The sequence below is a fragment of the Piliocolobus tephrosceles genome, chromosome 1 (assembly GCF_002776525.5).
Source record: "Piliocolobus tephrosceles isolate RC106 chromosome 1, ASM277652v3, whole genome shotgun sequence".
Lineage (NCBI taxonomy): Eukaryota > Metazoa > Chordata > Mammalia > Primates > Cercopithecidae > Piliocolobus > Piliocolobus tephrosceles.
The window spans coordinates 85,894,280-85,921,350 of record NC_045434.1 but is presented as its reverse complement, the minus strand read 5'-3'; the positions used below and the strand labels follow the sequence as shown (position 1 = coordinate 85,921,350).

The following is a 27,071-nucleotide window of genomic DNA, read 5'->3' as shown; positions in this document are numbered from 1 at the left end:
TCTGTGCTGAGGAGGACTAGTACAAGAGGAAAGAAGGCCTTTTGGCGGTTGTTGGCAGTTAAGATAGAGAAAAGCTTCTGTCTCCTGCCCGTCCCTGGGCAATGGAACATCTCGGTGTGAGACCTGATTGTGTGCTCTATTTACTAAGATAGGAGAAAACCGCCTTACGGCAAAAGGTGGGACTTGCTGGAGCAATGCTGCTAAAAGGTTTATGGAGATGTTTGCATATGCATATGAAGGCACAGCATTTTCCTTTGAACTTATTCATGTCACAGAGATCTTTATCCATATGTCTTACTGCTGATTTCCTCCCTACAATGATCCTATTGTCCTGCCACTCCCTTATCTTTAAGATGGTAAAGAAAATTATCAATAAATACTAAGGGAACTCAGAGACCAGTGCCGGTGCCAGTCCCCTGGGCCCACTTTTTCTTTCTCTATACTTTGTCTCTGTGTCTCATTTCTTTTCTCAAGTCTCTCGTTCCACCTAACGAGAAATGCCCACAGGTGTGGAGGGGCAGGCCACCCCTTCACTGTTCTGCCTTGCTTTCCCAAATTCCCCAGCTCCTTTGAAGCACCCATAACTTCTGATTGAAGTCATTTGCAGAACTGTTGACTCCCCTTCATTCAGTAAAGATTTTAGCACCAAGTGCTCTGCCTCTCCATAATATAAAACTACTCCTTAACACTGAGGTAGGTAATACTTTCACCAATCCAATGTCTTAGTCAGGATTAGCTTCAGTTACATTTAACAGAAAAACCCCAAATAACAATAACTTAAATAAGATTTAAGTTTATTTTCCTCTTATATTAAAAAAGTCTGGAAGTAGATTGTCCTGAGATGATATAACAGTTCTTCAGCTTCTCTTTCTGCTCCACTATCTTCAGCATGTACCTTATACTTCATGGTCCAAGATGGCCACTGTAGCTATAGCCATTATATGGACATTGTACACAGAAGGAAAGAGAAATGTAACAAGGGCATGCCCCTTTTCTTTTAAGGAGACTTTACAAAAGTTCCACATAACATTTTCACTTAGTCTTATTGGAAGAACTTAGTTACATATCTAGCTACTGGGGAGGCTACAAAACATGTCTTTATACAGACAGGCAATATGCTCAGGAAAAAAAATTAAGGTTCTGTTATTAAGGAGGAAGAGAGAATAAATGTTGAGGTAGATCTCTAACACTCTCTGCTATCTGGCCCTTTAGTTATGTGATCTTCTTACTCTAGTGATTTTATAATCTACCTCATCTCAATTACCTATACCCACATGGACATATCTAAGACATTGTCATGAATAACTGTCACACCACTAAGTCTCAATTTCAAGCATCCCGCTCTCTAAAACTCTATCCTGCCTTTTCAGTTCATTCACTCTGGTACTCCAACTCCAGCAGTTCTTTGACTCCACTGAGCTGCCCATCAACCTGCTGTCTTCATTTCCCAGCCCACTTCATTTAAAATGCATGGTCCAACATTATAATCACACCCTACCATGCACTCTCAATTCCTTTGTTGCTCTCCTCCATACTTGCTTAGCTAAAAACTTCATCTTTGGTTACATGCCTGCATCAAAACAGCTAAACATGACAAGAGAAAAATACCGGTATGGTGACTTGCCTTATCTTAAATTCATAACCACCGAACATAGGTAGGCCTTCAGTGCTACTGCCAATCACACTTCATTTTTCTAGACAATTCTCTCTCCCACCCTTCTAGTTGATTATTGCATATCTCCTATCTCCTCAAACCTCAAATATGTTGTCTCCTTTCCTCACAGTCAGCTAATCATCTTACTTCTTTTTTTCTCTAGGAAAATGGAAACAATCAAAAGACTTTCACATATCTTCACTCTGTGATGAGGCTTTTAGTGGGGGCTAGTCACATAGGCACCGTCTGCTTAGCACATACCAGAATTCCAGGCTGCCAGAAGAAAAGCAAGTGTTCAGCATAAATCACATTGTACAAACAGTGTAGAAAAAGTGAGCCACTCTTATCAGTTAAGGTGGTAAGAAACCTCCCAAAATCCAACTTCCCAGATCACACCCATGGGCCAAACTTACAAGCTAAGCAGTCACAAGCATGCAGTTGTGCTCTAATTCCCTGAGGGGGCAGTAGCTACATAAATTATTTGGAATTCTGTGAGAGATTTGTTCCCCCACATCCTAGTTGCTTTTAATTGTTTATTTTTTAGGTACGGGAAGTATTATTATGGTTCTAAGAGTCAGCTAACTCCTTTCTGCACAATGCCTTTTACTGGGAATCTTGAATACTGGTCTCTAGACTTTTGCCTAGCCCCTGTTTCTCAAAATGTGGTCCTTGAGGCAGAAAATCAGCCTTGAACTTGATACAAGTCCTCAGGCCCCACTCCGGACTTACAGAATCAGAAACTCTGGGCACAAAGACCCGCAATCTGTATATTTGACCCTCTAAGTAATTTTGATGTATGGTAAAAGTTTCAGAACCACTGATTTAGTCAAAAGGAGAGGTGGACCTGTATCTGTTCTGTCAGGCCTCTCACTGAGCCTTGGGCCTTTATTGTACTCTATTATCTGCTAGTACCAATAGCTTCTGACTTGTGAAAATTGGCTGGGTAGGAGTAGAAATGGCATGGAGCTGGGGTGTGTTCAAACTGGCATCTTTCTTTCTCTGAGAATTTTAAATAAACTTATTTTAAGGCTCTTTTCAGGCTAGACATGGTGGCTCATGCCTATAGTCCTAGCACTTTGGGAGGCCAAGGCAGGTGGATCATGATGTCAAGAGATCGAGACCACCCTGGCCAGAATGGTGAAACCCTACCTCTACTAAAAAGTACAAAGATTGACTGGGCGTTTTGGCACGCAACTGTGGTCTCAGCTACTTGGGAGGCTGAGGCAGGAGAACTGCTTGAATCCGGGAAGTGGAGGTTGCAGTGAGCCAAGTTCGCACCACTGCACTCCAGCCTGGCAACAGAGCAAGACTCCATCTCAAACAAAACAAAACAAAAAAACAAAAACAAAAACCAAACAAACAAAAAAAAGCTCTTTTCAGAGTCTTTTCTATTTTCAAATGCATATTCTCTCATTTGAAGAATCTTCCGACTATAGATCATGACACCAGACTTCCTCACTGGTATAATTCCTATTTTATAATAATAAAAAAAATTATTTTTATTACGTTAGTGATTTTTAAGACTTCTTATTTAGAAATGATTTCAGTCTTCCACAAAAGTTACAAAAATAGTAGAGTTCTTATATATTCTTTACCAGGCTCCCTAAAGAGAATATTTCACACAACATTATGACAGTTATCAAAATAAGAAAATGAACACTGATATTATACTATTAAGTAAATCATGGACCGCATTCCTATTTTACCACTTTTCTACTAATTTAGTTTTTGTGTTCCAGGATCAGATTCAGGGTCCCATTTTGCATTTAGTTGTTAAGTCTCCTTAGTGTCCTCTAATCTTTGTCAGTTCCTCAGTCTTTTGTTGTCATTCAGGACTTAGGCACTTAAAAAATAAGGAAGTTTCATACTCAAGTTGGATTTAGTTTAACCTAATGTTCTTTTTCCGTCCTGGGATTCCAATCCAGGATACCACATTACATTTAGTCATCACCAGGCTCTTCTAGACTGTGACAGTTTCTTATACTTTGCTTGTTTTTGGTGGCCTTGATAGTTCTGAAGAGTACTGGTTAAGTACTTTGTACTTAATTTGAGATTGTCTGATATTTCTTCATGATTAGGCTGGGGCAATGAGTTTCAGGGAGGAAACAGAAATCAAAGATCAAATGCTATTCTCACCATATCATATCAAGGTTACATGCCACTAATGACATTACTAGAGATGTTAGCCTTGATGAACTGCTTGAGGTAGTGTTCTTCCTCCTTGCCATACTGCACTCTTTGAAAAAAATTTACTAAGCTCGACTCACGCTTATGGGGTGGAGAATTATGTTCCATCTTCTCAAGGGTAGAGAACATAAATTTTTGGAATTTTTCAATATGAGAATTATCTCCCAATTACTTGTTTCTTCAATCATTTACTTGTATCAGTATGAACTCATGGATCATATTTTATAATTTGGGTTATAATCCAATGCTGAATTACTTATTTTTTGAATTATTCTAGCTTTAGCCATTGGGAGCTCTTTTAGTTGGCTCCTATGTCACTTTGATATACCATCAGTTTTGTGTGTCTTTTTAAAGCACTTGTTTACTTTCTGGCACTATAAGATGTTTCAGACTCATCTTGTACATCCCCTGCCCCAGTCCTAGAATTAGGCATTTCTCTCAAGGGCTCTGGTTCCTCTTGTTGGAGAACAGTATTAGAAACCAAGAACTGTATTCTGGGTGTGCTCCTTGCTTCTGCTTGTCATTGCTTCTAGGCCTTCGGAGGACAGAACTTGGAAATATATGTGTGTATAGTAATGTATTACACATGAATGCACATGTATTTTTAAGTATTTCTATATTTACCGATCTGTATCTATATTAAGCTAAACATTTCATATTGATGCCTCCTACCCTAACCCAGGATTTAATGATCACATGCCTAATCCTCTCATTTTACAGATGAGAAAATTTACGGCTAGAAAGATAAAAGTACTTGCCCTACATCAAATAATTTTAGAGTTGGCAGCCTCTTTGCACCAAATTAATACTCATATGGTGATGATATATACATAGTAGATACATAGTTAATGAAGATGCTAATTGAGTGACTAATTATTCCAATAATGTATGTCTATAATTTTAGAGGAAATTTTCAGTGAATATTTAGTCACAGTATCACTATAGACCATATCTATCTAGAGTTGTAGTAGTTTCCTTAGAGATTTCAAGAGTGTGTGCTCCTCTAGAGCAGGGGTGGCTCAGCAAAAGCTCAACAAGTATTGGGGCCCTCAATCAAGGTTTGTTGAAATAAATGGACTATACTTATCACTTCAAGAAATACTGACTAAATATTTAACCTGCACCTCATTTATAAAATGAAATATCATTGATCATATCTCTTCTGCTTACCCTCATAGGGTGGTTCTGAGGATCACATGATAGAATTTACATGCAAATCCTTTGGAATCTGAAAGGAAAAAGTATGATACTATTTGGGGAAAATTCTGTACCTTTGAATTGGGTCTATCTTCTTTTAGGTGAGCAGAATCACTACTATTTCTCTGCCTGTATAAAAACTATAAAAATATTAAAATCAATAGTTTACCCAATGGTTGAGAAGTCTCTTGTGTATAAACGCGTATCTTTTGCTAATGCTGATTTTAGTAATAGTTTTTTTAATTTAGGCATAATTTTCATACAATAAAAACTTACTTTTTTATTGTACAGTTTGGTGAGTATAAGTAACTCCACTATAATCAAGATCTAGACCTGTTCCATAACTCCCCTTCAAAATTTCTTCATGCCATATTGTAGTCAATCACTCCCCACCCCCATCCCCAAGTCCTGGCAAACACTGATCTGTTTTCTGACCGTATAGTCTTCCTTTTTCCAGAATGTCATATAAGTGGAGCCTGGCTTCTTTTACTTCCCATAATGCATTTGAGATTCATCAATATTATTGTATGTATTGAGTTATACCTTTTTATTACTGAGTAGTATTCCATTTATAGCTATGCTACATTTTAATTATTGATTCATCAGATGTATTAGCCTATTTTCACACTGCTATAAAGACATACCTGAGACTAGGTAATTTATAAAGAAAACAGGTTTAATTGACTTACAGTTCTGCATGGCTGGGGAAGCCTTCGGAAACTTAGTTATGGTAGAAGAGGAAGCAAGCTCGTCTTATGTGGCAGCAGGTGGGAGTCAGCGAGTGTGTGTGAATGAAGGAGGAACTGCCAAACACTTTTAAAACCATCAGCTCTGGTGAGAATTTATGCACTATTCCAAGAACAGCATGGGGAAAACCGCCCCCATACTCCAATCACTTCCCTCCCTTGACATGTGGAGGTTATAGGTCCCTCCTTCAACACGTGGGGACTACAATTTGAGATGAGATTTGGGTGGGGACACAGAACCAAACCATATCACCAGGTGAAGGACATTAATGGTTTTTTTTTTTCCATTTTAGGGTTTGTGTTTTTCTATTATATGAATAAAGACATGTATGTGCTTACAGGTTTTGTGTGAACTTGTTTTTATATCACTTGGATAAATACCCAGGAATGGGAATTACTATGCTACATGATTAAGTAAATGCTTAACTTTAAAAAAAAGATCAGATTGTTTTTTGAAACAGTAACCATCAAGATCAGATGTTATACCTATCCTTGGTCATAAATGGACGATGAAACTTGGTGACTGGAGATGGAAATATAAGCCTCCAGATGCCCAATTTAACCTGTCATCCAGTTCTGTAAAAGCAATATACTCTTCCCTCATTCTCACATCCTCACCTCTCAGAGGAAGCGAGATCTCTTTAGCAGTGTGTGTAAATGCTTGCATGTGAGGTTACCCATGTTATTTTCCTGTTTATTAGGCAGAATGGTCGATCTGAGGAGACCAGTGGCAATGACGTCCTAGACACAGTAACATCAGGACAACCCCCACCAATTACTTTGCCTATTACCTCCTTCTTTTCCTTCCCTTTAGAAGGAAGAGCACTGGGGTGACAGCAATAAATCTAAAGGGAACAATTATACTGATACTAGTTAAGAAGATCTTGTATCTTTACCTACTTATTCCTGAATCTAAGAAAAAAAAAGGAATTTGGGACTAAGGAGAATTCATTCTTCCTACAGTGTCAATTACATTTGTTCTGTGTCTAAAACATGCAATATTCAAAATTGACTTTTATTATTAACTGTTGAGTAACTTACAAATGTTGTTAGAGCAGAGCAGGGCAGAACAGTGTCACGATAATCTTCCAAAGGAGATAATACAAAAGTCATTTCCATTTAGCTGTGTAAAAACAGTTTATTTCTCTCCTTCAGTTTTCCATTGGCTAACATATTTAGTTTGTTTCTGCTAAGCTGATTTGACTACTGCAAGGAAATACATACCAAGGACATATTATTTGGCATGGTGAAACCACCTTGGGGTCAGAAAACTGAATACTACACAAGTCAAGGTTTAATGTATTACACCTTGAAGGGCCTTGCTTCAGTGTCCTATGGTAAGGAATTCAGGGGTGGAGGGAGAAAGGTAGGGATAACCAAAAAGGATGTACTCAGACAGTAAAGATTTTGGAGGGGTGAGCAAGAAGTTGCAGTAAAATCGTACCTTTTTTTTCTTCCTATAAACTGTCTTTGGTTTATGAGCCAAAGAATGAGTTTATAAGCGGCAGAGCAAAGAATGGGGGAGTAGTGAATTTGTTGTACTTAAGTGGGCTGTCAACTTCATAATATAAAAATGAACTTTTCAACAAATAGAGCTGCTCACTCAGAAAGGGTGGCCTATGTAACTTGGGGTTCCCCATCATTGGCCGTGTTTAAGCCTAAGTGGCATATCTTGTTAGAAATGGATTACAGTAAACAGTATTCCTGTATCCTTCATTCCACAAATGCAAACGCCTGCTCTGTACAAGGTATATGCAGAATATGAAAAGGTATCAAATCTGGATCTGCTCTCTGCCAGCTGTCAAAGCATTGCTTCTCACACACGTTAATGTGATCTTGTTAAAATGCAGATTCTGAACCCTGGGGATGAGGCCTGATTCTACATTTCTAACAGGCTCCCAGGTGATGCCAACGCTGCTGGTCTGTGTAACACAGATAAACGTTTCTAGTAGAGAAGGAGACATGCAAATACGTATAATACAAAGGTAAGTAAGTACCTTAGGGATTCCACTAATTTTCATAAAAAACCTGGATCCCTCCCAACCCTGGGACTGTCTTTGCCCTTTTTATACCTTTAGGGTTCCTTCTGATGTTTTCGTTGTTGCTATCTTCCTTGAATTTTATTTCTTCTGAGGTTTCTCACTGCGTATGCTGTTTCTTAGCCTAGGAAAGCCTTTTCGTTATTCTCCTAAAACTTAACATTTTACTAATTTGTCAAAGTCTAGCTCCTAAATACGCCATCTTGAATTCTTCCCTGCAACCCCAGTCGGGCTGACAGCTCCTTCCCTGTCGCTCCCCATTGAGCAGGTTTTTCTTGTGGGGGGGCGCGGGGACGGAGTGTCGCTTGGTCGCCAGACTGGAGTGCAGTGGTGAGATCTCGGCTCACTGCAACCTCCACCTCCCGGGTTCAAGCGATTCTCCGGCCTCATCCTCCCCAGTAGCTGAGACTTCCGGCGCGCGCCACCACGCCCAGCTAATTTTTGTATTTTTAGTAGAGACCGCGTTTCAACTTGTTGGCCAGGATGGTCTTGATCTCCTGACCTCGTGATCCGCTCGCCTAGGCCTCCCAAAGTGCCGGGATTACAGACGTGGCCCACCGCGCCCGGCCAGAACAGTTTTAACCTCCAGCAATGGCCACTGCTTCCTTCTGCCTGCAGCTGGAAGTCAGTTTCAGTTTTCTTATTCCCTATAAGGAACCCACCTCTCCCGTCGCCTAACACACAGATGCTGCCCAGAAAACGTGCTGGCGCACCTCAGGCGGGGTAGAAAGCCGCGCCGCTCCTCTCGGCACCGAGCGCCGAAGCCCAGGGAGGCGGCCTCCGAGTGTCCTGTGGGAACGTCCCTTCCGCCGGGTAGTCTCAGAGGCCCAGCGCTCCAGTGATCCCGGGTGCAGTCTCCCCAGGCGGCACAGGCCTTGCCTGGCGCCCCCTCCTGGCGCTGGAGGCTGCGTGCGACTGCCCACCATCGAGGCGGCGGCGGCTAGAGAGGCCGGCGGGCCTGGGACGCCGAGGCTGCAGGCCGCAGGGAACGCGCACGGGGCCGACTCCGCGCCGCCGGCCTTGTAGCCATCTTAGGAGGAATCGCTGATCGCCAGCGAGGGGTGCGGCTTCAATTTCAATAACTTTATTGGTGGCCTGATCTGCAGAACAGTCATCACTTCAGTGGCCCCTGGAGGAGGGAGCGCATCGCCCGAGGTGACTGGGGTGGGGGCGCCTCTGGCAGTGAGCGCGGGGACTCGGGGGAGTCCCGACGGCGGGTTTCCTTGACTAGGGGCAGCGAGGGCACCGGGGTATTTGCAGGCATTCCCGCAGGCCAGGAGGGAGAAGGCTCCGGGGCTTGGCTTCCCTGGGGCGGGGAAATCCCTTGCCCTGTCCCAAGGCGCATGGGCGGGGCCGGGGTGGGGGGGCGCCCCTGACGCGGCTGCTTAGGTGTTCCCAGCCCGGTGTGGTTCTCCGCGGTAGGTGGTCCCCGACAAGCTGCAGCCATGGGAAACACCACCAGCGACCGGGTGTCCGGGGAGCGCCACGGTGCCAAGGCTGCCCGCTCCGAGGGCGCAGGCGGTCATGCCCCGGGGAAGGAGCACAAGATCATGGTGGGCAGTACGGACGACCCCAGCGTGTTCAGCCTCCCCGACTCCAAGGTAAGCGTCCCACGCCCGCAGTTGGTGGCAGTACTGCAGCGGGTTGATTTCCGGGCTCCTCTTCCCTTTCTTGGTTCTTTTCTGCCGCGCCGAACCGGGCTATGGTTTTTTGAATTAAAAGGATTTTTCGGGGACAGAGGTGTTGGATGGTAATTCCTCTTGCAGTGCCGCCTCAAAATAGGATAAAGAGGCGAAGTTCTTGTTTTCCTGGTGTTCTGACTAATCTGTTGGCCACATTTTTAGGATGGGGACAATAGACATCCCCGATCGTTGGTTCTTCCTAACATGCACGAGTGGCTCTCCTCTATAGCGTTGCTGAATTTGTAGTTTGTTAGCCCCAGTGGACGACTTCAGAGGGTAGGTTGCACGAGTTGCTAACCATAGGTGCTAGTTTCTCACCTTTGCCCTGAGGTGGCTACATGAAATTCTTTTTCTGAAAATTTCTATGTATCAGTATCATTTTTGCCCTTCTAGCAGCTCTGCACTTGTGATCTTCCCTTTTGGCACGGCTGTAAGCAGCAACTACTTGCTTATTGAATACTTTCCCCTAGTCTTGGGGATCAATTAAGGACATCATTTGGTTGACTGCTTAATTTTTGTCCCATACTTTATAGTTGTGGCTGAGGCTGTGCCTCTTTCACGCCCCGCTGCTGCTCCGCAGGTGGAAGAGCCAACGAGTCCACGACTTGTTTACTCCCCAGTAGTACTTCAAAATGTTGCGTGGCTAAAAAACGACAGCCCATAGCTGCCTTGAAGACCTTGCTCTCAATTCCAAGGACTTTCAGGAAGAGCCAACTTGTTTTTTCACTCTGTAAGAAAGGACAGATGGAGCTGATAGCAGCGATTACCATTCTAATGTTTCTAATCGCTTTTAGAGCTGTCAGCATGAAATACAGGTAGTTTCTCCAGGTAGACTGACTGGATGAGATAGAAAAATGGAGGGCTTGAGGAGATTGGGGTGTGTTTGATGTTTCCTATCATTTTGTCACTTCCCAGGGAACTGGGGCTTTAGAGAGTGAATAGAGTATTATTTGTCATATTGATAGCACGTGGAATTTGGATTCCATGATTTATTTCCTTGAATCTCAATTGATAACATCATCACAGCCAGGCGCGGTGGCTCACACCTTTATCCCAGCACTTTGGGAGGCCGAGGCCATTGGATCATTTGAGGTCAGGAGTTGGGGACCAGCCTGACCAACATGGTGAAACGTCGTCTCTACTAAAAATACAAAAAAATTAGCTGGGCATGGTGGTGCATGCCTGTCGTCCCAGCTACTCGGGAGGCTGAGGCAGGAGAATCGCTTGAACCTGGGAGGCGATGGTTGCAGTGAGTGGAGATCGAGTCACTGCACTCCAGCCTGGGCGACAGAGTGAGACTCTGTCTCAAAAGAAAAAAGAAAAAAAAAAAAACCAACCAACCATAATCACAGAGAAGTGAGAGTGATTAAAAGGAGCACTTATTGGGGTTTATTCTCCATTCTTATTTGGGCTATCTACAAGCCATCTGAATTTACTTATTCAAAGCTTTCGAAAGATGATCTGCCTCATTATATTTTTACCCTTTTCCTACGCTGATGACTCAGGATTTAAATACAGTGTATTTGTTGAACTGTGACTGCAGTAATTGGTGTCCTGATTAAAAGCCAGGTTGCTCTGTCTGAACTGGGGCCTATTTTGTATTATTCTTATCTCTCACATCAGTCTTGGCATTTGTGAATTAAGAAAATTATTCATATAATTTTCAGATTGTCTGAAAATTAGTTCAGATAATTCCTAAGGTCTCATTTAAATCTAGAATTTTATAGGTCTCAATCTACCCTCTTTACTTCTAACCTCAACATTTTACTTAAACATCAAACTGTAGTTCTAATTGTTGTTTTGCCTCTTTTCCTGGTAGTTTTGCTGAGTAACTTGGAGTAAATAATCTTTCTGCTTGTCAGCCGCATTCATTCCTACTACAGAAATGTCATGTCATAAGTGGAAGGGCTTTCCTCCAAAGCTAGGCATATTAATAGTTTGTAGCTTTCAAATTCTGAACTGAAAATCCTGTCATAAAAGTAACTGATAGAAACAGTGGTAGGGGGGCCTGCTTTGCTTGAATGCCTGCCTTTTTCAGTGGGCTAGTTCAGTGGTTCTCAATCCTGTTTGCACGTTAGAATCACCTCAGATTTCTTTAAATACTTTTTGGAAAATTTTAAACATTATCAAAGTAGGGGGAGACAATATAATGACATCTATATACATGCCACCCAGTTTGAAGAATGATCAGATCTTGAATGAACATATAACATCTATACTCCAGTCTAGTTATTTTGAAACAAATTCCCAGACGTTATATCAAATATTATTTTATCTGTAACATTTTAGGATGTACCTCTAAAGATGAGGGTTTTTTGTTTATTTTAACATAATCACGGTATATCTGGGAAGCTTTTTTTCTTTATTTTAACATAATCCCAGTATTATCTAGAAAGCTTTTTAAAAATAGATTCCCAGATCTTGTATCAGAATCTGAGGGTTATTCTTAGGCATATGTCAAATTCTTGATTCTAACGCAGCCAGTTATGCCAGGGTGCATCATTCTGATAATATGTAGTTTTCTCTGAAGTCAATTCCTTATGTGAAAGTCCTTTCAATTCTCTTTCTCTATTTACTTTGGATTATCCTGCTACTGATGTCTTATACTATAGTTTTGAGGAATATCAAGAGAATGTATGGAGGGGAAACTATGTCAACCATTTTGAAAAGAAAGCCCAAATGAATAAGCTAGTCCTTTTTAATAATTAAAAAAAAAAAACCCACATTATTCTAGTTAGTAATATTTAGGCTTAATACTATATAGTCTTCTTCACCAAAGTCTCTTAAACCAGTCTAAAACAGGGGTCAGCAATCTTTCTGTAAAGGGCCAGATAGTAAACAGTTTAGACTTTGTAGACCGTACAGTCTCTGTTATAGCTACATAATTCTGCCACTCTAGCATGTGAGCAGCTATAGACAATATAGGTAAGCAAGGCAGGTATTTTGGTTCACACCTCTAGTCTCAGCTTCTCTGGAAACTATGACTTGATCCCAGGAGTTCAAGGCTGCAGTGAGCTATGATCACACCACTTACTGCATTCCAGCCTGGGTGACAGAGCGAGGTCCTTTCTCAATCAAACAATCAATAAAATAATAGGTAAACAAATGGGTAGAGCTGTTTTCAAATAAAACTTGATAAAAGCATCTAGCTCACTGGCTGGCTGCCAACTCTTGGTCCAAAGGATAGTAATGAAAAGAAACAGGAGTTACTGTTTTTACAATCTCACAAACCTCATTTAATAAGAGAGCTACTTTTGATAAAGGAAATTGTATTTTTGATCTCTTGCTCCTTGAGGTTCTAGAATTTTTATTCCTACTCCTGAAATAATTAGTATAAACCTGGGATAGGGGAGTAAGTAAGATTTCATAGCCACTTCTCAAGTTTTAAGAAATCAGTGATCTGATTTTTGAATTTTTAATGTTTCTTCTTTTTGTAACTTGTTAGCTGAAATAGAATTTATGGATTACTTATAAACTAGAATTTTGATATCTCTAACTTCCATTACAACTGGTAATTGAGAACTATTCATATTTGCCTATAAAAGTATATGGCTGACTTAATTATTTTTTACAGAACCATACTTTGTTTTCATTTTTTTTTTCTCTTAAAAAAGACTCAGTAGTGGGCCGGGCACGGTGGCTCATGCCTGTAATCCCAGCACTTAGGGAGGCCAAGGTGGGGCGGGTGAGGAGATCAGGAGATCGAGACTATCCTGGCTAACACAGTGAAACCCCGTCTCTACTAAAAAATACCAAAAAAATTAGCTAGGCGTGGTGGTGGGCGCCTGTAGTCCCAGCTGCTCGGGAGGCTGAGGCCTGAGAATGGCGTGAACCCGGGAGGCGGAGCTTGTAGTGAGCCGAGATGGCTCCACTGCACTCCAGCTTGGGTGACAGAGGAAGACTCTGTCTCAAAAAATAAAAAATAAAAAAATAAGAAAGACTCAGAAGCATATCATAATTGCCTGCCTATGAGTTAAACTAGTGGTAGGGAGTTAGTTTTTTTCTTTTTTTTTTTAAAGGGAGAGTCTAAGGCTGTGAAAGGGTGAGTGATATAGGTAGACTCAAAAGTTACGCTGTGATTTAGGCAGTGCTTGAGCATCGGCCATTTGACCATTTTTGGTCCTAGATGAGTTCTTTTTCTATAATTTGTTCAAACTCTGATTTAGTTGCTAATTTGGGGGTTTATATCCTTAGCCAAAGCCTAGCCCCCTTCTCTACTCTAGGAAGGAGAGTGACCTTTTTAGAATTCTTGGGTCACAGTTTATTCTAGGGATGACCTACTCCTTCTTACAGCTCCCTGGGGACAAAGAGTTTGTATCATGGCAGCAGGATTTGGAGGACTCCGTAAAGCCCACACAGCAGGCCCGGCCCACTGTTATCCGCTGGTCTGAAGGAGGCAAGGAGGTCTTCATCTCTGGGTCCTTCAACAATTGGAGCACCAAGATTCCACTGATTAAGAGGTGACAAGTGTCTTGGTTGAATCTCAGGGTCCAGGAATAGAGACCTGATTTCTTTTCTCAGAAGAGAGACCCAGCTGGACTACTTTTCTCCACCTGCTAAGGACTCTCTCTAGAACATGCCCTTTTCTGTGGCCACTTGGTATATCTGTGGGATTTTTTTAACCTCATAGTGAGTCAGAGGTGTTTTATCCCTTAGAATTTCATTGCCTCAGAGGGATTCATAATAGCTTTGTGACTACATTCTTTAGGACTATGTCATACAAGTCCTGTCTATGCTTGTGGGAAGTCTTCTGTAACTGGCTGAGTCTTGTTGCTCTGACTTCTGCACAAAAGCAAAACACATTTTGAAGTTCTAGGTAGTCATGTTATTTGTTGCTTCCAAAGCAATAATGAATGATTTAACTGATTGTCAGAATGAGCCTTTATATGGTAGTTCATCTTCCAGAAAAGGTTCACTAAAACAAAGTACCTTGAGGCACTTCTGTATTCTGAACCTACCTATCTCATTTGCACTGGTGAGGAACTTGTTCTACTGAAGCAAAATAGTTACACTAAGGTGAACCATTTGAGGGGATTAATGTTTTTATTATTCTTTTCCAGATATTGGTTAAGAACTAACGTTGTTGGGAGGAGCTGGTAAATACATGTCCAAGATGATACAGAAAAGGAGAATGGATTTATATGTTGTTTTTTACACCAGGGATACAAGGCTTAGGAATCTGGGAAATTATTCGTATGATACTATGATTGCCATTTGTTTTTTACATTCAGTCTTCTAAAAGAAACTTGGCCTGTTTGCCTTTCTTTTTTCTTCCGTAGCCATAATGACTTTGTTGCCATCCTGGACCTCCCTGAGGGAGAACACCAATACAAGTTCTTTGTGGATGGACAGTGGGTTCATGATCCATCAGAGGTAAGGCCTTGATCTCCAAGGGTAACCACTGACTTAGCAGTCTCATTTTAGCTGTCATTTCTGTCAAGACTGATGGGCAACTGCTCCTCTACACTGGAGGATTTCTCTCTTGATAAAACGTGGAGGTGCTGAGTACAATCACATGTAAATTTTAGTAAAAAAGGAAGGTTGGATGGGAGAGATAGATTTGAAAGATTCATTAATTCTTTGTATTCACTGTTGCAGCCTGTGGTTACCAGTCAGCTCGGCACAATTAACAATTTGATCCATGTCAAGAAATCTGATTTTGAGGTGTTCGATGCTTTAAAGCTAGATTCTATGGAAAGTTCTGAGACATCTTGTAGAGGTAATTTTGTAGTATTTACTCTCTCTTGCTGTGTCTTTCTTGTAATGTATATTCCTTCCTAAAAGTTGTTTATGTGTGTGTGTATATATATATATATATAGAGAGAGAGAGAGAGAGAAAGGGAGAGAGTAGGGGGCAGGGGGAGGCGAGAGAGAGAGAGAGAGAGATATTTCTCCTATAAACATTTAAGTCTTTTCTTTGCAGCAAACATACACACACACACACACACACACACACACACACATTGTAACACAAGTCTCATGATACAATGTTTACTTTATTACATGTGATACACTCTATTTTCCATGTTATCTTTTATAACCACTAATGGGCTACAGCCTATAGTTTGAAAAGCTGTTTCTAGTAATATTTCAAGTTTCCCACTGACCTTTGATGATATTACCCAGCAGAGGAGATACATGTATGTAGTTTGTTCGGTATGCCCCATCTTAATCCTGCCAGTTTGAGAGCTCAGTTAGCAGTTTCATGATTTTATGAGGCTCAAAAAGTGTGGGGGAAAAAAAAAAGGTTAAAAAAAAAAAAGAAAACCAACAGCCTAGGCAATATGGCAAGACCCATCTCTACAAAAAATTTTTAAAAATTAGCCGAGTGTAATGGCACAAGTCTGTGGGCCCAACAACTTGGGAGGCTGAGGCATGAGGATTACTTGAGCCCAGGAGGTTGAGGCTGCTATGAACTATGTTTGAGCCTCCGCACTCCAGCCTGGGTAACAGAGTGAGATCCTGCCTCAAAAACAAGACAACCACTGCCCCCACCACCCCCTGACAATTCTGTTGTAGGTAACAGAAATTTTGTAAGTTTTTGGTTAAAAAAAAAAAAAAAAAAAAAAGCCTTTGGTAGCGGAAAAGATCTTTACACTTTTATTTCCTATAATATTATTTGATCCAAGGCCTTCACCTCTACTTACAATTGCTATAGTAACAGAGAATGTTTTGCTAACCACACTTGTAGTTATCATTTTGTTACTTTACAATAAGAGCTAAGACTATCTAAAGAATTGTGCACTGTATTCCCAGTGAGCACACTTCTCTCTAATGAGTTCAAAGCCTACCTCTGCTACTAACTAGTTTTGCCATCATGAACAAATGTCTCAACCTTTTTCATTCTGAGTTTCTTCACAGTAAAACCAGGGACTTACACTTTCAGTGATTCTCAGCTGAGGAGGCACAATACCTTAAGTGAAACATATTTGAATTTCAGGGGAGAAGGGTGGCTTTGCTGTTTCTAAAGGAAATTATTGCCTGGGCACAGTGGCTCAGGCCCGTAATCCCAGCACTTTGGGAGGCCTAGGCGGGTGGATCACCTGAGGTCAGGAGCTCGAGACCAATATGGCTACCATGGTGAAACCCTGTCTCTACTAAAAATACAAATTAGCCAGGCGTGGTGATACACGCCTCTAGTCCCCGCTACTCAGGAGGTTGAGGCGGGAGAATCACTTGAACCTGGGAGAGGGAGGTTGCAGTGAGCTGAGAAGGCGCCACTGTACTCCAGCCTGGGTGACAGAGTGAGACTTTGTCTCAAAAAAAAAGAAAAAAGCCTGGTGCAGTGGCTCATGCCTGTAATCCTAGCACTTTGGGAGGCCGAGGCGGGCGGATCACGAGGTCAGAAGATCAAGACCATCCTGGCTAACACAGTGAAACCCCCTCTCTACTAAAAAAATATGAAAAATTAGCCGGGCGTGGTGGCGGGTGCCTGTAGTCCCAGCTACTCGGGAGGCTGAGGCAGGAGAATGGCCTGAATCCGGGAGGCTGTGCTTGCAGTGAGCCGAGATCGCGCCACTACACTCCAGCCCGGGTGACAGAGTGAGACTCCGTCTCAAAAAAAAAAAAAAAGATTTATCAATAGTGTAATAATCTGTTGAGGAAAATTTTGAAAATGTTGTTTTCATCATATAAGCTCAGAAGGTTAAACTGGACATTATTTTTGACTGGTAGGACAATACTTTAAAAGGGTTTAAAAATGCCGATTTAGATTATGAGGATACTTGTGACTAATTTTTGTATTATATGATTCTGGCTAAGTAACCAGTAAATAATAGACATGTAATCATAATTATATAGAGAGAAAACTAACATACTTTTGATATTTCCCTCTTTCCCCTAATTTCCCAATCTATTGAGGTAATGCTTATAATCCATTTTTTACTAGGAATCTACAGATAATGGATTTTAGTCTGCCCTCATTTACTATCTAGTCATGTATGTAACTTTAGGCAAATAACCAACTTGTATTTATTTTTTTTCTGGTGAAAAGGCAATAAAAACTATTTTGTGCATTTCCCAAGGGTATTTTGTGGATCATGTAATGAAATAACAAAGCATAATACTTTGTAAAGTTTCAGGTTCCATATGTTTTAAAGATAGTATTTATTATCAGAGTATTCTACTTTTTTTCCTTTTGCCTTGTATGTGTTTTTTTATTTTTAATTGACACATAACAATCGTACATATTTGTGAGATACAATGTGATGTTTCAATACATTTCATATGTGTAATGATCAAGTCAGGACAATTAGCATATTCATCATCTCAAACATTTGTCATTTCTTTGTGATGATAACATTCAAAATCCTTTCTTCTAGCTATTTTATTTTGTTACATTATTGTTACCTATATTCACTCTACTGTGCAATAGAACACTGGAACTTAGTTCTTACAATGAATTTGGTGGCTCACACCTGTAATCCTAGCACTTTGGGAGGCTGAAGTGGGAGGATCACTTGAGCCCAGGAGTTTGAGACCAGCCTGGGCAACATAGTGAGGCCCTGTCTCTACAAAAAAATCAAAAAATTAGCTAGGCATGGTGGCATGTGCCTTTAGTACCAACTACTCTGAAGGCTGAGGTAAGAGGATCGCTTGAGCCCAGGAGGTCAAGGCTGTAGTGAGCCGTGATCAAGCCACTGCACTCCAGCCTAGGTGACAGGGCAAGACCCTGTCTCAAAAAAGAAACAATACTGGCCGGGCGCGGTGGCTCAAGCCTGTAATCCCAGCACTTTGGGAGGCCGAGATGGGCGGATCACAAAGTCAGGAGATCGAGACCATCCTGGCTAACACGGTGAAACCCCGTCTCTACTAAAAAAAAATACAAAAAACTAGCAGGACGACGTGGCGGGCGCCTGTAGTCCCAGCTACTCCGGAGGCTGAGGCAGGAGAATGGCGTAAACCCGGGAGGCGGAGCTTACAGTGAGCTGAGATCCGGCCACTGCACTCCAGCCTGGGTGACAGAGTCAGACTCCGTCTCAAAAAAAAAAAAAAAAAAATTAAATAGAAGATATTATCATAATATATTTCTCTTCATTTTAGTATATTTCCTTCTATTCTTGTCTGCATACTTTTTTTCATTTTTTTTGGAGGTGTAATTTATACATCATAAAATTAACTCTTAAATTGTACAACTCAGTAATTTTTAGTATACTCAGAATTGTGTGATTATCACAACTATCTAATTCCAGAGTATTTTTATCACCTGCAGAATCAACCCTGTACCCATTAGCAGTCACATCTCATTCCCTCCTCCCCTCCGCCTCTGGCAACCACAGATCTTGCTGTCTTAAGGATTTGCCTGTTCTGGACTTTTCATATCAGTGGAATCCTACAAATTGTGGTCTTTTGTGACTTGCTTCTTAGCATCGTGTTTTCAGGGTTCATCCATCTTGTAACCATGTATCAGTACTTTGCTCTTTTTTATGGCTGAATAAGAGCCCATTGTATGGACATACTCTGTTTATCCATTCATTAGTTAATAGACATCTTGATTTTTCTACTTTTTGGCTATTATAAATAATGCTACTATGAACATACAAGTTTTTGTGTAGACATATGTTTTCATTTCTTTTGGGTATATACCCAGTGTATAATTGCTGGGTCATGTAGTAACTTTATGTTTAACTATTTGAGGAACTGCCAAACTGTTTTCCAAAGTGGCGGGACTACTTTACATTCCCTCTAGCAGTGGGAATAGTGTGAGCGTTCCAATTTCTCCATTCCTTTGTTGACACTTGTTACTGTCTATCTGTTTGATTTTAGCTGTCCTAGTGAGTATGAAATGGTAGCTTATTATGGTTTTTGATTTGCATTTCCTTAATGACAGTTACATACATTTTGTCCTTATTGTTGCAATCATTATTGTATTGGTAGTCTTAGGGGTTTATAAACTTGTTGTTTGGCTGGGAAAAAAAAATCTAATCTTTTCCCATTGTTTGAAAGTTACAAGGCATCTTCACATCCATTATCTAATTTGATTTCCTCAAAAACATCATGAAATAGGGCAAATATTATTTTTATTTTATGAAGAAACTGACCATTATGGAGGGATTCTTCCAAGGTCCTACAACTGATAAATGTAATAGCTCTTCCTTGAGCCTGGGTCTTTCAGTCTTTATCTCTATCTCCCAAATCATGTTGCCATGTTGAGGAGCTTCATGGTTTATGTCCAGGGGACTCGGATTTTTTCCTGGTTACCTTACAGCTGTAGATCCCACAGGTCACAAGTTTGTGATCCAGGACTTCTACTATATTTAATGTTAGCTGCCATGTATTGATAACTTTTTCCATGCATTCTTGCTAATTCTCCAACTCTTTCTCATATTTGTATAAATATCTTTCAGACCTTTCCAGCTCACCCCCAGGGCCTTATGGTCAAGAAATGTATGTGTTTCGATCTGAGGAAAGATTCAAATCCCCACCCATCCTTCCTCCTCATCTGCTTCAAGTTATTCTTAACAAAGACACTAATATTTCTGTGAGTATCCTCAGTATTACTGGGGCATCTGGGAGTGTCTAGGACCAATTGGACCAAAGTTCAGTGATCCTGGAGGTTAGGATGATTACAGAGGTGTGTTGAGATTACAAGTCATACACATATCAGTAACATTACAGATTGCCTTTTTCCAGTGCTGAGTCACAGCTGCTTCAGCCACTCATATAAAAAAGTCGTAGTTGTCTCCTCATCGTTATAAAATCAGGATCAGAGCTATGGACTTCTGTTTGAGCACAGCATGAAGGAGTAGTTATCATTTGGGGATGTACAAAAGAATTATAAAAGTTTTTTTGTATATAATTTATGTCTGTATTCAATCTACTTGATTCCTACTATGATTATTTTTGCCTTGTAACACAACTCTTCCTTGTGTGTTGTGGGCAAGATTTTCGTTTTAACTCTCTTAAGGAAGATTAGTAGATGCTGAGGCGTAAGATTTCTGCCCTGGACTGATAATTTTTCTAATTTTCTGTAATAGGATTTTATTATTGATACATACTGGAGTAGGTACATTATTGAAAAGAGATAGCGCATTCTAGTTTAAGTTTCTCAAAGAGCTCTGAGGAAGAGTAAGCTGTTTGGTTTGTCTGTGCCTTAATTTCATTGAGCAATTTTTTTCTCTCTCTCTTAGTGTGACCCAGCCTTACTCCCTGAGCCCAACCATGTTATGCTGAACCATCTCTATGCATTGTCCATTAAGGTGAGTGGTGGCCCTGGCTCTTCACAGAGCTCCCTGGAATGAGAGGTCAAGGGTAACATGTGTTCTCAGTGGTTACTTTCTCTGCGATTTCATTGAAGCTGAAACTGGCAGTAATGATCAAATTATAGAAGAACTCTCTTTTTTTAACTAATAGGTTGTTGGTTTTGAAATCTCAGTCTCTGTGTTCTGGCTGGCTGAATTGCCTTCTGATAGGACTTTTTTGCTGCCCAGTTATTTTTTGGGTGGCTAGAGTCTTTCCACCAGCTATTTACTTAAGTTTGAGTTCATAGCATAGGATTTATTCTGCAGAAAAAGCAGGTTTAGCTTCCAGTTCAAAGAATGCTTTAATGTGATATTAAGGCTTTCACTTTTTTGAAGGTAGAATTGAGCTACTTTCAGGTGCCTCATTCATATATACTCAGGTGGTCGCTTCTCTCCTATACACGAGTTAAAGGAGAGATGTGACCAGATTTGCCCAGTCTCTTCGACTCTAGAGTCCTGCTTGGTTTTTCTGCTGCTTTAGAGTCTGGGTTGAAAATAGCCATTCTGTTCTGTCATGTTGTGTCTTTGTGGTTTGGCTACTGGAATAAAGTTATATAGCTCTGTGATTATCAAACCAGGCTGATTATCATCACAGTCTCCTGGGGGAGATTGTAAAAATACAGATTCAGCAGCTGCATTCCTAGAGATTCTGAATAAGTGCATCTAGGATGGGCCCTATAGTTTTTTTAAGCTGCTTTTACTCGGATATATAGCTGGATTTGGGAAATCACTGATACAGCTAACAAATTATGTGGTACAATATAACACTTAAAAATATATTATTGAATTTAATTTTTATAATAACCTGGTAAGTATTATTTTTAACCCCTGTTTTATAGATAAAGAAACTAAGGCTCAGAGAAGGTCAAATTGCCAGTAAGTACCAGAGACAGGACTGCTGAGGTCCAATCCTCCTACGCTAACTTCATATTCTTTCCTATATTATCATTATGCCAGGTCTTTCCAAGTAGGTTTTTCTCATTGCCACAAAACCTGTGGAAGTGTAAAAGTGAATTTTTTACCTGCCTTGCTTCTGTCGTATTTAGGCTTTGTGTCAACTCTGGAGTGTTAACGCGAGAAGCATTCATGGTGGATAATACAGTATGGGGGAAGGTAGAAGGATACACTTGTTCTTAATGGGATTTGCTTAGGTTCTTTGGGATCTGATGGATTTTGCCTCCTGTAACTGCTCGTTGGGTGTCATTTAATTTACCTAGGCTTGCCATCTCCTCCTGTGGTACATCTGTAGTCTGCAGCACAGCCTGGGAAATGGTGCCTCTTGCTCTCTTCTTACTGGTTCTGACTCAGGTGAAGGTGTTGGTTGTTGTGCTCAGCTTGGTTCAGACCCATTCCTGATTCTCTCAGATAGTTTAGGCGATTTGGAATTGATCCATTGGATTGGGTGTCTTTCTGAAGAGGATTTTGGCATCTACTTTGTTCAAGGATGGAGAGGGATTCCTAGGTTCCCTCTAAATCAGAGAGATCTTTTTGAATTCATCCCAGGCATTAAATGGAAATTAGACCTGCTTTGGGACTTGGAGATAGTTTTTCAGAAGGATTGTTTCTTTTTTTCTCATTGTCTTTAAGATTTTCTTCTAGAAATGGATGCCAGAATATTTCTTTCTTTTTTTTTTCCTTGCTAGTTTTAGGCCCAATATTAGAATTTAAAGTAGGGAAGGGAGCAAGGTAGGAGACTAATATTTCTTCAGCACTTTTATGTGTCAGAAACTATGTCAGATATTCTCATGTAATCATCAGAGCCACCTTAATGGTAGGTGTTATCTTTTGTAATGATGAGATAAAAGGACTTGGACACACTAAGTAGATTACCCAAGGCCACAAGTAGAATGATAACGGGAGTCAGAATTGGAACTAAAACTTATCTGACCTCCTTCTCTTACATCAAACTATCTCTGTTAAAAGTGAGTGACTGAAGGACTGATGGCTGGGAAGAGCTACCTACTGTCTGAACTAATGAATTAGCTGCGTATGTTTCTTTTCCTTGCAGGACAGTGTGATGGTCCTTAGTGCAACCCATCGCTACAAGAAGAAGTATGTTACTACTCTGCTATACAAGCCCATCTGAAGGGATCCCTTCTTGCCTCCAAGGATTCAGGAGAAGCATCTCCCTTGCCTTTCTGGACTGAACCAGTCTTACCTGAGACTGGAAGGCTGATTTGCTTTGAGGCTGATATGTGTGTTTCAGAGCCTCTGAGTAGGACGCTCTGCTTTTGCATTTGATTGCAGATGAGAGCTTTATGAGTTCACGGAATTTATTTTAAGAAAAAAATATATACATATGAGAAGAAGGTAAATGGAAGCCTCCTAGCCCCAGCTAGAAGTATTATTTCTGCCTATAGGTTTTCACCAAGACCTGTTTGGGGGCACTGCAGGAATAACTATATAGGAAGCTTTTTCCTAAAACGAAAGAACAGCAAACTCTTAGGATCCTTGTTGGGCGGAGATTCTATCACTGCTACCTTGGCTGTCCAAGGAATGGGCTTGTGCTAGACCGCTGCCCTACTTAACAGCTGCCTCATTGCAAGGGCAGCTTTTCTTGCATGGGTTCTCTATATTCCCAGAGTATGTGGCACAATGTGTGTTGTTTATATGATACGAGATGCCCCACAAGAACCCGTTTTCCTCTCATTTCACATTCTTCCTTTAATAGCCTCCTTCAGATCCCATACCTGACCCCTCTCTAACACAAAACTCACTGGGTAAGTGACTGAAAAGTTTTGTGACACGTGATCCACCCCAGACACTAGGACTGTCAGAAGGTCCCTTTTTAGCCCAGCACAGGCACAGGCCACTTTGTCATGTTTGTTTTAACTTCTAAAGGAAATATGTCTCAGTATTGTAAGAAGCAGAATGCAGAACGTGTACTTTTTTGTTTTAGTTTGGTGCCAAGGCTCAGGCTGTATTGGCAAATTCCTGAAAGTTTTCACACTTTGCCTGGCCCTGCTTCTGTCTTTTCTCTCTCAGCAAACAGTTCTTAAGGTTGGAGTGGAACCAGGGAGTACTTTCATGTGTTTCATCCTTGAAAGATTTTTATGTGCCTGCATTTTTTTTTTAATTAAAAAAATGCCTTTTCATTGGTCTTAAGAGACTGCATTGGAGAATTTCAGGCTTTTGATAAATGCTTCTTCAGATTTTTTTCTCTAGTCTAGCGTTCCACATTCTTAGATCAATATGGCCAACCCTGTACACATCACTACACTAAACGTTGCTCTAGATAAACTGCTCAAGTTCATTTAATTCATTTGATGCACCTAAAAGGTTCCCTCATTTTAAAGATTGTTAGGCCAAGAAGCAAGAAAGTATTCCTCGCATTCCCAACCATGAAAAGTATCGTTCTTTGCACCAAGTGTTAACAAAATCATTTTGTTCTCCTGCCTCTTCTTTTTAACGGGTTTGATGATTAAATGGGGTCATTGAATTCCATTTGTGAGCTGAAAAGTGTTCAATCCACTTTTGGAGTTCAGAGATAAAACATTTTTTCCCAAGTAGCTGGGGCCCTTCCATTTTACAGATAAGTCAAATAGTACTAAAGGAGGCTAAACTATTGATGAATGAGAGACTCCCTGACTGCTCAGATGAGCCTAGCCACACTGAAAGGGCACCTACAGGTCAGTTTAGCTACCTCCTGTCTTTCCCATGCAAAGCTGACAACGCAGTTATCTTCGGACTTGTAGACCTCTTGGATTCCAGGTGTGATGGAGTAAAGTATGGGATTGTTGTTTTGCTGGGGTGCAAATAACTAAATGCTTTGGTGGTTAATTGCTAAGAGTAAATACTACTTTAACCATCCAAGGCTACCTTCTGCAGCAAAAGGCTTTTGTGGAGAACCTTTTAAGTTCCCAACCACTTTTTGAATGGTGTGCCATTTAAAAATCCAGGCCAGATCCTATTATAACCAACTCTCAGGATTTACAGTCTTCAGTTGTACTAGAATTTTGTTTTTATCCAATACCCATTAAATAAGTGGGCCACTTAGGAGGATTCAAAATCTTGGTTGTTACGTGAAGTTTATTATATTCATATTTCTTGTCAACAGTATTGAAACGTAGTATCTATGTGTTTGTGTATGAAAATTTTTACTCCACACAGTAGAGTGGGGCAGGAAAAGAGATCTCTTCAATTTCTCTCAGGCCTGAGGCTTTTGTGAAATGGATCTGCCCCCAGTGACAGTAGGTTTTTTTTTTTTTTTTTTTTTTTTTTTTTGAGACAGAGTCTCACTCTTGTCGCCCAGGCTGGAGTGCAGTGGCCAGATCTCAGCTCACTGCAAGCTCTGCCTCCAGGGTTTACGCCATTCTCCTGCCTCAGCCTCCTGAGTAGCTGGGACTACAGGCGCCCGCCACCTCGCCCGGCTAGTTTTTTTGTATTTTTTTAGTAGAGACGGGGTTTCACTGTGTTAGCCAGGATGGTCTCGATCTCCTGACCTCGTGATCCGCCCGTCTCAGCCTCCCAAAGTGCTGGGACTACAGGCTTGAGCCACTGCACTGGGCCGACAGTAGGTTTTTTTATATATTTTTTTGAGATGGAGTCTCACTCTGTCGTCCAGGCTAGAGTGCAGTGGCGCGATCTCGGCTCACTACAAGCTCCACCTCCCGGGTTCATGCCATTCTCCTGCCTCAGCCTCCCAAGTAGCTGGGACTACAGGTGCCCGCCACCACGCCCAGCTAATTTTTTGTATTTTTAGTAGAGACGGGGTTTCACCATGTTAGCCAGGATGGTCTCGATCTCTTGACCTTGTGATCCACCCACCTCGGCCTCCCGACAGTAGATTTTGATGCTAGTAACCTTCAGATCTTTCTATCTGGAAATGTGCAGAGAGTGTCAGTTTCCCAAGTTCTGAGGTAACTCTCAGCCAGATGTGAAATGGGAGCCCACCAGCTGGTATAGAAGGGAATGGGTAGGAGGCACTGGGTGCTGACTCATTCAGCACTGGGTGCTGTCCCTTTTCTATACTGCTAATACATCCCATGGTTTTGAGAAGCCTTATCTCGGTCTATTTGGAAGAGAGGGAGGAAGAGAAGGAAGTAACCCAAAGTACTACTCATTTGTCCTTGTGTGTTGATTAGTTAAAGGGATAATTATTTTTATGCTGAGGAGAGTTTGACAGATTTTGAAAACGAGTAAAGGCAAAAACATTTTTTTAGCTTTTATTTTGCCTGTTGGAATTTTACAGAGTCAAAGTAGGCAAAATAAGAAAATAGCTCTTCATGAGGGCTGACCCTTAAAGAACTGCAACATAGTTTTGGAATTGTGGGGAAGAGAAGAGTGACTGTGCTGAGGAGTAATAGGAGAATAAAGTCTTGAGTAACTTAGGACTGAAAATGTCCTCTTTTAAAAAGAAATTAAATCAGACACCACATGGTGGTGTCCTTGGATCTCACAGAATTAGCAGTGTATAACCATCTTCCCTTTGCATCGTATTCCAATTCTCTCCTCTTTCCTTTCCATTCTGCTTTAAGCTCATTTGTCAGGCATACTTTCCCAGAGTGTCAGACATTACGTAAAACACATACGTTAGCCATGCTGCTGGTATGGAAAAATTCCACACCATGATTGTTAGCCTTCTTTAAGCTTGAAATTGAATGGGATTTAACCATTCTAGGCAACACCCCTGAAGGGCATACCTAACCTCAATAATGTTGGCTTTTTAAACATATGCTTGTATGGTAGAGAAACTTTGTAAAAGAAGAATCCAGGAGAAGTTTGTGAGGATCCTACAAACCCAGGCCCACTTACTTTGCTCCAATTCTTTCTAGTCTCTTGTAGATCTAATGGGTCTGGAATAAAAACTTTGAAAAGAATTAATATTCCATGTATGCTGCTGAAATGAAGTTAAGTTTGGAAAGAAGTGATACCTCTAGACTGGGTTTATATTAATCTGTGATATAAATGAAGAAGACATACTAATAGAACTCCCTGCTTTTAATTGGGGAAATAGGGCTTTAATAATTTTGACCTCAACTAAAAATGATATGCAATAGTCTATGTTTGTGTGTGTTTGAAATACATTCTGTTCTCAGAGATTTCTACATTCTCACGTTCTAGTGATTTGGGGTGTGGGCTTAATAGCAGATGTACAGTGTATTCCTGCATAATTCTGATTCACCCTTAAAGCCCAGTTCTTGCTGTCTTCTACCAGGGGTTGCTGACTCCAGTTACCCATGGAATGCGGGACCTGGGAGGGGTAGCAATTAGGGTCTTTCAAAACTCTTTGGATCTTAGCATTTGTCTCTCCTTAAGTGCCAGTCACAATTGGATATGGAAGGACTGTGATTTCTGCAATGAACCCAGACTTTTAGAGTAAAAAG

The 27,071-nt window shown here is 41.0% G+C and overlaps 1 protein-coding gene across 3 annotated transcripts; it reads left to right on the top strand.

The window, feature by feature from the left end:
• Positions 1-7,665: 7,665 nt before the first annotated feature.
• PRKAB2 (protein kinase AMP-activated non-catalytic subunit beta 2) lies at positions 7,666-24,754 on the top strand. 3 transcript variants are annotated; one of them, XM_023193443.1, is made up of 9 exons: positions 7,666-8,978; positions 9,246-9,424; positions 13,799-13,965; positions 14,785-14,878; positions 15,104-15,224; positions 19,852-19,985; positions 20,635-20,703; positions 21,585-21,621; positions 22,754-24,754. In XM_023193443.1, exons 2-9 carry the CDS (start codon positions 9,269-9,271, stop codon positions 22,771-22,773), a joined length of 798 nt encoding a protein of 265 aa, XP_023049211.1. In that variant the 5' UTR covers positions 7,666-8,978; positions 9,246-9,268; the 3' UTR covers positions 22,774-24,754. The 3 variants fall into 3 exon arrangements, with proteins under 3 accessions (XP_023049211.1, XP_023049210.1, XP_026305578.1); XM_023193442.1 differs by lacking the exon at positions 21,585-21,621; XM_026449793.1 differs by having other exon boundaries at positions 21,585-24,754.
• Positions 24,755-27,071: the final 2,317 nt, after the last annotated feature.

What these genes read in the sequence shown, in the direction of transcription:
- PRKAB2 (XM_023193442.1), top strand. Translation starts at nt 9,269, where the DNA reads ATGGGAAACACCACCAGCGACCGGGTGTCCGGGGAGCGCCACGGTGCC. An exon ending in TCAGCCTCCCCGACTCCAAG is followed by an intron (nt 9,425 to 13,798) that starts GTAAGCGTCCCA and finishes TCCTTCTTACAG; the next exon opens with CTCCCTGGGGACAAAGAGTT. An exon ending in ACAAAGACACTAATATTTCT is followed by an intron (nt 19,986 to 20,634) that starts GTGAGTATCCTC and finishes TCTCTCTCTTAG; the next exon opens with TGTGACCCAGCCTTACTCCC.